This window comes from Athene noctua, chromosome 40 (assembly GCF_965140245.1).
Source record: "Athene noctua chromosome 40, bAthNoc1.hap1.1, whole genome shotgun sequence".
In the NCBI taxonomy this organism is placed as follows: domain Eukaryota; kingdom Metazoa; phylum Chordata; class Aves; order Strigiformes; family Strigidae; genus Athene; species Athene noctua.
In genome coordinates this window covers 182,700-194,061 of record NC_134076.1, presented here as the reverse complement: position 1 = coordinate 194,061, position 11,362 = coordinate 182,700, and the positions used below count along the sequence as shown (strand labels likewise).

Below are 11,362 nucleotides of genomic sequence, written 5' to 3'. Positions count from 1 at the left end.
TTCGAGGAATATTTGGGTCGTTGGGGGATTTTGGGGTGAATTTGGGGGTCCTTGAGCATTTTTCGCGGTATTGGGGGGTGGGGGTGGTGAATTTTGAGAGTTTTGGGGAAAATTCGGGGGATTTTGGGGTTGGGGGGGTCCTTGAGGGGGTTTGGGGGTGGTTGAGGAAATTTGGGGGTGAATTCTGGGGATTTTGGGGTCCTTGAGGGGATTTGGGAGGTTTGGGGGGGGTTTTGGGGTCGTTTGAAGCGTTTTGGGGCTTTTTTCGGGGGGGCGGGGGAGCCATCGAGAGATTTTGGGGCAGTTTGAGGCGATTTGGGGGTTTTTTGGAGGGGGGGGGGTGTCCCTGAGGGGGTTCTCGGGGCTCCTGCAGGTTTTGGGGCGCCCCGAGGCGCTTCCGCGACCCCCCGGAAGATTTGGGGCCGTTTTGGGCCAAAATTGGCGATTTTTGGGCGCGCCCCCGAACCCCGTTTTGGGGCTTTTTTAAGGGATTTTGGGGGTCCCGGGGCGCTGGGGGGAGCGGCTCTAGGACCCAGCGTCGCGCCGCCGCGCGGGAACGCCCCCCTCTCCTCCCCATTGGTCCGCTATCGGCTCGTCCCGCCCTCCCGCGCCGTGGCGCCGCGCTGCGATTGGCCAGCCGGTCGGTCCCTCTTCGGTCCTTCCCGCTGGAGGGGCGGGACTTCCTCAGCAATCCTCGCCCTCCCATTGGCCGCCTCCGTCAGCGCCGTGCTGCGATTGGCCGACTTTCCTCTCCCCTCACGTTTTCCCGCCCCGACGCGCGGGGGCGGGACCAGCACCGCCCTCCTCTCCCTCCCATTGGTTTACCCCGCCAGCGCCGCGCTGCGATTGGTCCGTTTTCCCCACAGCGCCTCCCGCCTAACCGCAGCGGGGCGGGAGCGTCACCGCCCTCCTCGTTTTTCATTGGTTACCGCCGCCGGTTCCGCGCTGCGATTGGCCCGCCGCCTTTCCCTTGAGCGCTTCCCGCCTTTCCGCCGAGAGGCGGGACTTCCTCAGCAATCCTCGCCCTCCCATTGGCCGCCGCCCGCAGCGCCGGCCTCCCATTGGCTCCCACCTCTTCCCCCTCAGTTTTTCGGGCCAAAATGGCGGCGGCGGAGGCGCTGGCGCTGCTGGAGGCGCTGCGGGACCAGGTGAGGCCCCTCCGGGAACCCCAAAACCGCCCGAAATCGCCCCAAAAAACCCCCGTGTTGATTCCCCCGGCGCTACCCGCAGGTGGCCGAAGTGACCGAGCACGGGCTGCGGCTGCTGCGGCGGGTGCGGGCGGGGCGGCTCCGCACCGAGAAGGTACCGGGGCAGGATTTGGGGGTTTTGGGCGTTTTTTTGAGGCGAATTGGCGAATTTTGGGGGGTTTGGGCGGATTTTGAGGGGATTCGGGGGCATTTTAGGGGAATTGGGGGCATTTTAGGGGGATTGCGGGGGGATTGGGCAATTTGGGAGGATTTTGGGGGGTCTGGGGGGATTTGGGGGCAATTTGGGGGGATTTGGGGGGAATTGGGGCAATTTGGGGGAATTGGGGCAATTTGAGGGGATTTTGGGCAATTTGGGGGGATTTTGGGCAATTTGGGGGGATTTTGGGGCAATTTGGGGGGATTTTGGGCCACTTGGGGGGATTTTGGGCAACTTGGGGGAATTGGGGGCAGTTTGAGGGGATTTGGGGCAGTTTGAGGGGATTTGGGGCAGTTTGAGGGGATTTGGGGCAATTTGGGATTTGGGCCAATTTGGGGGGATTTGAGGGGATTTGGGGCAATTTGAGGGGATTTGGGGCAATTTGGGGGGATTTTGGGGCAATTTGGGGGGATTTTGGGCAATTTGGGGGGATTTTGGGCAATTTGGGGGGATTTTGGGGCAATTTGGGGGGATTTTGGGCAACTTGGGGGGATTTTGGGCAATTTGGGTGGATTTTGGGCAATTTGGGGGAATTGGGGGCAGTTTGAGGGGATTTGGGGCAGTTTGAGGGGATTTGGGGCAGTTTGAGGGGATTTGGGGCAATTTGGGGGGATTTGGGGCAATTTGGGGGGATTTGGGGCGATTTGGGGCGATTTGGGGGGATTTGGGGCAATTTGGGGGGATTTGAGGGGATTTGGGGCGATTTGGGGGGATTTTGGGGCAATTTGGGGGGATTTGGGGCAATTTGGGGGGATTTTGGGGCAATTTGGGGGGATTTTGGGGCAATTTGGGGGGATTTTGAGGTGATTTTGAGGCAATTTTGGTGAATTTTTGTGTTTTGGAGCGGGTTTTGGGGCAATTGGGGGATTTTTCACGGGTCTGGGGTGGGTTTGGGGGCTACCTGGGGGAATTCTGCGGTAACTTTGGGCGATTTGGCGCAATATCAGCGTTTTGGGGCGGATTTTGGGGGCAAGCCGCGGCGTTTCGGGGGCATTTAGAGGGAGTTCGGAGCCGTCCGGGCGGACTCTGCGGGTGTTTTTGTCACCCCCCGGGGTCGGTTCCGGCCGTTTTTCGGGGCGCCGCCTGCCCCCGGCTCAGGGCCGGTCCCCCCCCGTTTTTTGGGGTGTTTCCCCCGTTTCAGGGTCTCTCCCTGCTGGCCGTGGCCCCGCAGACGCTGCTCCACTACCTGCAGGACCTGGGGCTGCTGCTGGCGCTCAAGCTCCGGGGGCGGAGCCTGAGGGAAGCCCCGCCCTTACCCCGCCTCCTCGAATCCCGCGTGGTGAGTGGGCGTGGCCGCAGGGGGGGAAGGGGCGGGGCTAACCAGCCCTTCCGCCGCCCCCAAAACCCCCGTTTTTCCCCCCAAAAAAAGGTGCTGGAGAAGCTGCGGCCGCTCGAGCGACGCCTCAAGTACCAGGTGGAGAAGCTGCTGCGGGCGGCCGTGACGGGGGGGCGTGGTGAGCTTTGATTGACACCTCCCCGCGCCCTCGTTAGCCTCGTTAACCGACGCTAATTAACCCCCGTTTGGCTCCTCCCCCCCCCCCCCCCTTCCAACAGCCGACGGCGACCCCCTGAGCTTCCGCCCCGCCCCCGGCAACATGGCAGCGCAGGTGAGGTCACGTGACGGGGGAAGGGGTGGGGCTCGCGTGCCTGGAACGCGGTTGACTGACAGCTCTGTTGGCCAATCCCAGCAGGAGGAGGAGGAGGAGGAGGAGGGAGGAGAAAAAGGCCCCAAAGCGCCGGGGCTGGGCGGGGGGCGGCGCTACGTCCCGCCCCGCCTGGTGCCGGTGATGGACGGTGAGTGGCCCCGCCCCCTCCGCGGGGGGACACGCCCCCCGTAGAAGGGCCACCCCCGCCTTTTCCGTATAAGGGCAGGCTCCACCCCAAGCCCTATTTCAGGCCGTGCTTTAGCCCCGCGTAAGGGCACGTTTCGTCTTACTTCTCCATATAAGGGCAGGTCATGCCTCGTCACCATATAAGGGTGTGCTTTGTGCTACTCTTATGTAAGGGTGGCTCCACCCTCTTCCCATATAAGGGCAAATATGTGTGTCTGTTTCCCATATAAGGACAGGCCGTACCTCTAGCCATGTCAGGGCAGATTGTGTAAGGCTGGCTCCGCCCCCTGTCCACCATATAAGGGCAGGCCACACCCCTCGCGATACAATGTCAGGCTCCATAAGGATGGCTCCTCCCCATCTCCCATATAAGGGCAGGCCACACTCCTTCGCTATATAATTTCAGCCCCTATGAGGGTGGCTCCACCCCTGTCCCCTATATAAGGGCACGCCCTGCCTCTGCCCCATAGATTGGTGGCTCCTCCCCATATAAGGGCAGCTCCGCCGTTGCCTCCCATATAAGGCCAGGCCTCGCCCCTCCCACCTAAGATCAGCTCCGCCCCTTCCCCGGCCTGTCCCACTTAAGATCAGCTCTTCCCCTTAGCCCCTCCCCTTTCCCCTGGCCCCGCCCCCTGACTCTCGCCCCTCCCTCTGCCCCCCGGCCCCTGCGCGGACGGGCGCCGCCCCCAGGCGAGGAGTGGCGGCAGCGGCAGCCAATGGCGCGGCGGCGCCGGGCCCTGGGCTCCTCCGTGCTGCGGGAGCTGCGGGAGGAGCTGGGGGAGGAGCCTCTGGAGCTGGGGGCGGGGCTCAGCGCCGTGCCCCCGCCCCCCGACGAGAGACACCGGTACGGGCGGGGCGCTTGTGGGGCGGGGGGGCGCTTGTGGGGTGGGGGGGCACTCGGGCAGGAGGGGGCGCTCGGGGGGCACTCGTGGGGCGGGAGGGGGCGCTCGGGGGGCGCTTGTGGGGCGGGGGGGGCGTTCGGGGGGCACTTGTGGGGCAGGAGGGGGCGCTCGGGGGGCACTTGTGGGGCGGGGGGGCGCTCGGGGGGCACTTGTGGGGCGGGGGGGCGCTCGGGGGCACTTGTGGGGCGGGGGGGCGCTCGGGGGCACTTGTGGGGCAGGAGGGGGCGTGTCCCAGCGGCTGCGCCCCCCGCAGGCAGCGATTGGAGGAGGCGCTGATGACGCGCTTGGGGCGGGGCCGGCGCCGGAGGGCGGGGCCTGAGGCGAGGGGCGGAGCCTTGGACACCATCACCCACTTCCGGGACATGGGGGCCCTGCTGGATCCGGCCAATGAGGTGAGAGCGGGAAGCCCCGCCCTTTTTTTTTCCCGCCTTCCTTATTCGGGTGGGGTGGGAGGAGTCGCGAGGACAAGCCCCACCCACTCTGACCACGCCCCCAGGAGGCTCCACCCCCCAAGAAGAGGAAGAAGCCGCCAAAGGGACGGAAGCGGCGGGGGCGGGGCCGGCGCCGATAGGCCACGCCCCCTCCTGGCTCCACCCCCTCCCGGTAATTGACAGGAGTGGGAGGAGATTGGGGAGGGTGGGGCCACGCCCTTTATGCAAATCAGCGGCTGGGCAGGGCGGGGAAAATTGGGGTCTGTTTGCATCTCATTTGCATGTGATGGGTGTGTGGGCACGCCCCCTCCCAGTAGCTCCCAGTAGCTCCCAGTAGCTCCCAGTAGCTCCCAGTAGCTCCCAGTTCTGCTCCCAGTAGCTCCCAGTTCTGCTCCCAGTAGCTCCCAGTAGCTCCCAGTTCTGCTCCCAGTAGCTCCCAGTAGCTCCCAGTTCCCCTCCCAATAACCCTCAGTCTAACCCGTCTCGCCCAGTGCGCTCCCAGTAGCTCCCAGTCTGTCCCAGTACGCCTGTAATTTGCCCCCAGTCCCTCTCCAGTAACCTCCAGTCCCTTCCCAGTAGCTCCCAGTAACCCCCAGTACCCCCAATCCCTCCAAAGTCCTTCCCAGTAGCTCCCAGTTACCCCTCAGTAAGTCCGGGTTGCTCCCAGTAGCTCCCAGTTCCTCTCCCACTAGATCCCAGTGCTTCCCAGTAACCCCCAGTTGCTCCCAGTAAGCCCAGTCTTGAACCAGAACCTCCCCAGTAGGTCCCAGTAAACCCCCAGTGCCTCCCAGTCCTTCCCAGTAGCTCCCAGTCTGTCCCAACCTGCTCCCAGTCTTCTCCCAGTGCCTCCCAGTATCCCCCAGTTTACCCCAAGTACATCCCAGTATGTTCCGGTTCCCTCCCAGTAGCTCCCAGTAACCCCAGGCTTGAGCCAGAACTTCCCCAGTAGGTCCCGCTAACCCCCCAGTGCCTCCCAGTCCTTCCCAGTAGCTCCCACTATCCTCCCAATCCTCTCCCAGTGCTTCCCAGTATCCCCCAGTTTAGCCCAATTGCATACCAGTATGTCCCGGTTCCCTCCCAGTCCCCTCCCAGTAGCTCCCAGTAACCCCAGTCTTGACCCAGAACCTCCCCAGTAGGTCCTAGTATCCCCCAGTGTCTCCCAGTCCTTTCCAGTAATTCCCAGTATCCCCCCAATTTGCTCCCAGTCTTCTCCCAGTACATCCCAGTTCCCTCCCAGTAGCTCCCAGTAACCCTAGTCTTGGCCTAGAACCTCCCCAGTAGGTCCCAGTAAACCCCCAGTGCCTCCCAGTCCTTCCCAGTAGCTCCCAGTATCCTCCCAATCCTCTCCCAGTGCTTCCCAGTATCTCCCAGTTTACCCCAAATACATGCCAGTACATCCCAGTCCCCTCCCAGTAGCTCCCAGTAACCGCAGTCTTGACCCAGAACCTCCTCAGTCCCTCCCAGTCCTTCCCAGTAGCTCCCGGTATCCTCCCAGTCCCTCCCAGTCCTTCCCAGTAGCTCCCAGTATCCTCCCAATCCTCTCCCAGTATCTCCCAGTTTACCCTAAATACATACCGGTATGTCCCAGTTCCCTTCCAGTAGTTTCCAGCAGCTCCCAGTAACCCCAGTCTTGACCCAGAACCTCCCCAGTACCTCCCAGTATCCTCCCAGTCCCTCCCCAGTCCCTCCCCAGTCCCTTCCCAGTACCTCCCAGTATCCTCCCAGTCCCTCCCCAGTCCTTCCCAGTACCTCCCAGTATCCTCCCAGTCCCTCCCCAGTCCTTCCCAGTACCTCCCAGTATCTTCCCAGTCCCTCCCCAGTCCTTCCCAGTAGCTCCCAGTATCCTTCCAATCCTTCCCAGTGCCCCCCAGTTCCTCCCAGTCCTTCCCAGTATCCTCCCAATCCTCTCCCAGTGCCCCCCAGTCCCTCCCAGTCCGGTCCCGGCTCCCTCCGTCCCACAATCCCCCGCGGCCGCCGTGGCCCCGCCCCCTCCCGCTCCCATCATGCCCCGGGGCCGGATCCTCCCACAATCCCCCGCGGCCCCTCCCCCGCTCGCCCTTGGGCCTCCGTCGTCATGGAAACGGGAGGTGGGGGGGACTGGGGAGACTGGGAGGGACTGGGAGCTACTGGGGGCAGATTGGGGGGATGCTGGGGGTTACTGGGAGGCACTGGGGGTTACTGGGACGTACTGGGGGGGTTCTGGGGCAAGACTGGGGTTACTGGGAGCTGCTGGGAGGGAACTGGGACATACTGGGATGTATTTGGGGTGAACTGGGAGATACTGGGAGGCACTGGGAGCAGATTGGGGGGATACTGGGAGCTACTGGGAAGGACTGGGGGGTTACTGGGAGGCACTGGGGGTTACTGGGACGTACTGGGGGGGTTCTGGGGCAAGACTGGGGTTACTGGGAGCTGCTGGGAGGGAACTGGGACATACTGGGATGTATTTGGGGTGAACTGGGAGATACTGGGAGGCACTGGGAGCAGATTGGGGGGATACTGGGAGCTACTGGGAAGGACTGGGGGGTTACTGGGAGGCACTGGGGGTTACTGGGATGTACTGGGGGGGTTCTGGGTCAAGACTGGGGTTACTGGGGGCTGCTGGGAGGGAACTGGGACATACTGGGATGTATTTGGGGTGAACTGGGAGATACTGGGAGGCACTGGGAGCAGATTGGGGGGATACTGGGAGCTACTGGGAAGGACTGGGAGGCACTGGGGGTTACTGGGAGCAACTGGTGGGTTACTGGGACCTACTGGGGAGGTTCTGGGTGAAGACTGGGGTTACTGGGAGGGGACACTGAGGGGGACTGGGGCTTACTGGGAGCTACTGGGAGTTACTAGGGGGCAACTGGGAGCTCCTAGAAGAGCCTGGGGGGTTACTGGGAGCCACTGGGAAGGACTGGGAGCAACTGGGGGGTTACTGGGACGTACTGGGGGGGTTCTGGGTCAAGACTGGGGTTACTGGGAGGGAACTGGGACATACTGGGATGTATTTGGGGTGAACTGGGAGATACTGGGAGGCACTGGGAGAGGATTGGGAGCAGATTGGGGGGATACTGGGAGCTACTGGGAAGGACTGGGGAGGGACTGGGGCTTATTGGGAGCTACTGGGGTTAACTGGGAGCTACTGGGTAGGAATTTGGGCGGGGACTGGCCTTACTGGGAGGTACTGGGAGGTCCTGGGGGTTACTGGGAGCTACTGGGAGGGAACTGGGAGCTACTAGAGGGGTACTGGGATGCCTTGGGGCTTACTGGGGTGAACTGGAGGGACTGGGAGGCACTGGGCTTACTGGGAGGGCAGCTGGGGGATACTGGGAGCTACTGGGCTTAACTGGGAGCTACTGGGAGGGAGTTTGGGTTGAGACTGGGCTTACTGGGAGACACTGGGGGACAGTGGGAGGGAACTGGGAGTTACTTGGGGGGTTACTGGGAGGCCCTGGGGGCTACTGGGAGGGACTGGGGCTTACTGGGAGTTACTGGGAGGGTGTTTGTGTCGAGACTGGGTTTACTGGGAGCTCCCGGGAGGGCAACTGGAGGGACTGGGGGATACTGGGAGCTACTGGGAGGGAGTTTGGGTTGGGACTGGGCTTACTGGGAGCTACTGGAGGGGTACTGGGATGCCTTGGGGCTTACTGGGTGAACTGGTGGGACTGGGAGGGCAGCTGGGGGATACTGGGGGGGAACTGGGAGTTACTGGGGCTTACTGGGAGCTACTGGGCGGGAGTTTGGGTGGAGACTGGGCTTACTGGGAGCTACTGGGAGTTACTGGGCGGGTACTGGGACGCCTTGGGGCTCACCCGGGAAGTCAACTGGGAGCTACTGGGCTGAACTGGGAGTGAACTGGGAGGTCACTGGTCGAACTGGGACGCTCTGACCCCTCCCCCCGGGTTTTTTCAGCCCCTCCCCCTCCAGCCCCTCCCCCCGCCCCCATCGAGGTGGAGCTTCGCTTCCTGGTGGGGGCGGGGCTAGAGCTGGCCCCGCCCCTCCACCAGGCCCCGCCCCACGGCCCCGCCCCCTTCCGCGACTGTTACTTCGACGCCCGGGGGGCGGGGCTGGCGGGGGCCGACGCCTGGCTGCGGCACCGCGCGGGGCGGGGCTGGGAGCTCAAGCTGCCCCACGGCGACCCACAAGTGACCCGGAGTGACCCACAAGTGACCCGGAGTGACCCACAAGTGACCCAGAGTGACCCACGAGTGACCCAGAGTGACCCACGGCTGCCCCACGGCGACCCACAAGTGACCCACGGCGACCCACAAGTGACCCAGAGTGACCCACAGCTGCCCCAAGGCGACCCACAAGTGACCCACGGCGACCCACGAGTGACCCAGAGTGACCCACGGCTGCCCCACAGCGACCCACAAGTGACCCAGAGTGACCCACGGCTGCCCCACGGCAACCCACGAGTGACCCGGAGTGACCCACAAGTGACCCAGAGTGACCCACGGCTGCCCCACGGTGACCCACAAGTGACCCAGAGTGACCCACAAGTGACCCAGAGCGACCCACAGCCAACCCCAAGTGACCCACAAGTGCCCTACGGCGACCCACAGCAGCCCCAGAGCAACCCACAAGTGCCCCAGAGTGACCCACAGCCAACCCACGGTGACCCACAGGTGCCCCACAGCGACCCACAGCCGCCCCACAGCGACGCTGAGACTTGTAGAGGTGCCGAAGCCACCCAGGGGGTCCCCGAAACCACCAGGAGTGACCCACAGCTGCCCCATAGCGCCCCACAATTGCCCCATAGCGCCCCACGAGTACCTCATAGCGCTCTAGAGCCCCATAGCACCCCCAACCCGCCCCATGACACTCCAGAGCCCCATAGCGGCACCGAGCTGCCCCATAGCGCCCGCAATCTGCCCCATAGTGCCCCAGAAGTACCCCATGTCCCTCCAGAGCCCCATAGCGCCCCCGACCTGCTCCATAGCAGCACCGAGCTGCCCCATAGCGCCCGCAATCTGCCCCATAGCGCCCCAGAAGTACCCCATGTCCCTCCAGAGCCCCGTAGCGCCCCCGACCTGCCCCATAGCAGCACCGAGCTGCCCCATAGCGCCCACAATCTGCCCCATAGCGCCCCAGAAGTACCCCATGGCCCTCCAGAGCCCCATAGCGCCCCCGACCTGCCCCATAGCAGCACCGAGCTACCCCATAGCGCCCCACAAGTACCCCATATCCCTCCAGAGCCCCATAGCAGCACTGAGCAGCCCCATGGCACCCCCGACCTGCCCCATAGCGCCCCACAACTGCCCCATAGCACCTCACAAATATGCGAGAGCACCCGATCAGTGCCCCATAGCGCCCCCAACCCGCCCTATAGTGCTCCACAAGTACCCCATAGCCCTCCAGAGCCCCATAGCAGCCCTGACCTGCCCCATAGCGCCCCCCAACTGCCCCCCACGGCCGTTTACCGCGAGGTCACCGGGGACGCGGCCGTCCTGGCGGAGCTGTGCCGGCTCCTGGGGGTCCCTCCGTCGCCGTGGGGCAGCGTGGGGCGGGCCCTGCGCCCCCTGGGCTTGCGCCCCACGGCGTCCTTCGTCACCCGGCGCCGGAGTTTCCGCGTGGGGGGGCTGAAGGTGGAGCTGGACGAGACGGATTTCGGGTACCGGGTCGGGGAGGTCGAGGAGACGGTGCGGGACCCCCGCGACGTGCCGGCGGCCCGGGAGCGAGTCGAGGCCTTGGGGAGGGCCCTGGGTGAGTCTGGGGGGGATTTGGGGGGGTCTGGGGGGCGTCTGGGGGGGATTTTGGGGTGTTTGGGGGGATTTTGGGGGGACTGGGGGGGGTATTAGGGGCTCGGGGGGGGATTTTGGGAGCTCGGGGGTAGTTTGGGCAGGTCTAGGGGGGATTTTGGGGGGACTGGGGGAGATATTAGGGGCTCGGGGGGGATTTTGGGGGCTCAGGGGTGGTTTGGGGGGGCCTAGGGGGGAATTTTGGGGGGTCTGGGGGTATTTGGGGGGGTCTGGGGGGGAGTTTGGGGGCTGGGGGGGTTGTGAGGGGAAGGGATTGGGGTGGGGGGGGGCGAGCCCCAACCCCCCTTTTCCCCCCCTCCCCCAACCGTGGCATCGTCCTCCTTCTTCCCGGTGACCCCTCGGTGACCCCCCGGTGACCCCGTGACCCCTCCCACAGGGGCGGAGCCACGTGGGCGTGTCCCCAGCAAACTCAGCGTGTTCCTGGCGCGGCACCGCCCCCGGTACTACCGGCTGCTGCGGGGGGCGGGGCGGCTGGAGGAGGTGCAGGGGGAGGAGCTTCTGGGGGGAGGAGCCCAATAAACCCCGCCCAGACCCTTCGGCTCCGCCTCCTGCCTTCCAAAATGGCCGCCCGTCGCGGTGGGGTGGGGGCGGAGGGGCTCGAAACGGCCGCCTGGCGGGGCGGAGCCAAGATGGCCGCCTCGCCCCCGAGACGGGAGGTTCCGATTGGTTGTGCCGTGCAGAGGAGTCAAGATGGCCGCCTGACCACGCCCAAGATGGCCGCCCGACCACGCCCAAGATGGCCGCCCTGAGGGGTTGCGCGATGGGGGTGTCAAAACGGCCGCCCCGCCCCACACAAAATGGCGGCGCTGATGGTGGGCGCCATCTTGTTTTTTCCAACATGGCCGCCCGCAGTGGGCAACGCCATCTTGCTCCCGCAACATGGCCGCCCCCAATGGGCGCCGCCATCTTGGTCAAGCGACAAAGCGACCACCACACACACCCCCCCCAAAATGGCGGCTCCAATGGGGGCCGCCATCTTGTTCAGCCAACATTGCTTCCTCCAATGGGTGCCGCCATCTTGAATCCTCAAAATGGCCGCCGCC

At 64.4% G+C, this 11,362-nt stretch overlaps 1 protein-coding gene across 4 annotated transcripts; it reads left to right on the top strand.

The window, feature by feature from the left end:
• The first annotated feature begins 538 nt into the window (after window positions 1–538).
• LOC141973066 (neuroguidin-like) lies at window positions 539–10,855 on the top strand. Of its 4 annotated transcripts, none has more exons than XM_074931176.1 (10): window positions 539–1,148; window positions 1,231–1,302; window positions 2,546–2,683; window positions 2,774–2,858; window positions 2,959–3,011; window positions 3,096–3,198; window positions 3,927–4,080; window positions 4,392–4,530; window positions 4,635–4,741; window positions 8,470–8,608. In XM_074931176.1, exons 1-9 carry the CDS (start codon window positions 1,101–1,103, stop codon window positions 4,707–4,709), a joined length of 867 nt encoding a protein of 288 aa, XP_074787277.1. In that variant the 5' UTR covers window positions 539–1,100; the 3' UTR covers window positions 4,710–4,741; window positions 8,470–8,608. The 4 variants fall into 4 exon arrangements, with proteins under 4 accessions (XP_074787277.1, XP_074787276.1, XP_074787274.1 ...); XM_074931175.1 differs by having other exon boundaries at window positions 1,101–1,173; window positions 1,229–1,302; window positions 3,093–3,198; XM_074931173.1 differs by lacking the exons at window positions 539–1,148; window positions 1,231–1,302; window positions 2,546–2,683; ... (2 more) ...; window positions 3,096–3,198; window positions 3,927–4,080 and adding an exon at window positions 10,696–10,855 and having other exon boundaries at window positions 4,395–4,530; window positions 8,470–10,263.
• Window positions 10,856–11,362: the final 507 nt, after the last annotated feature.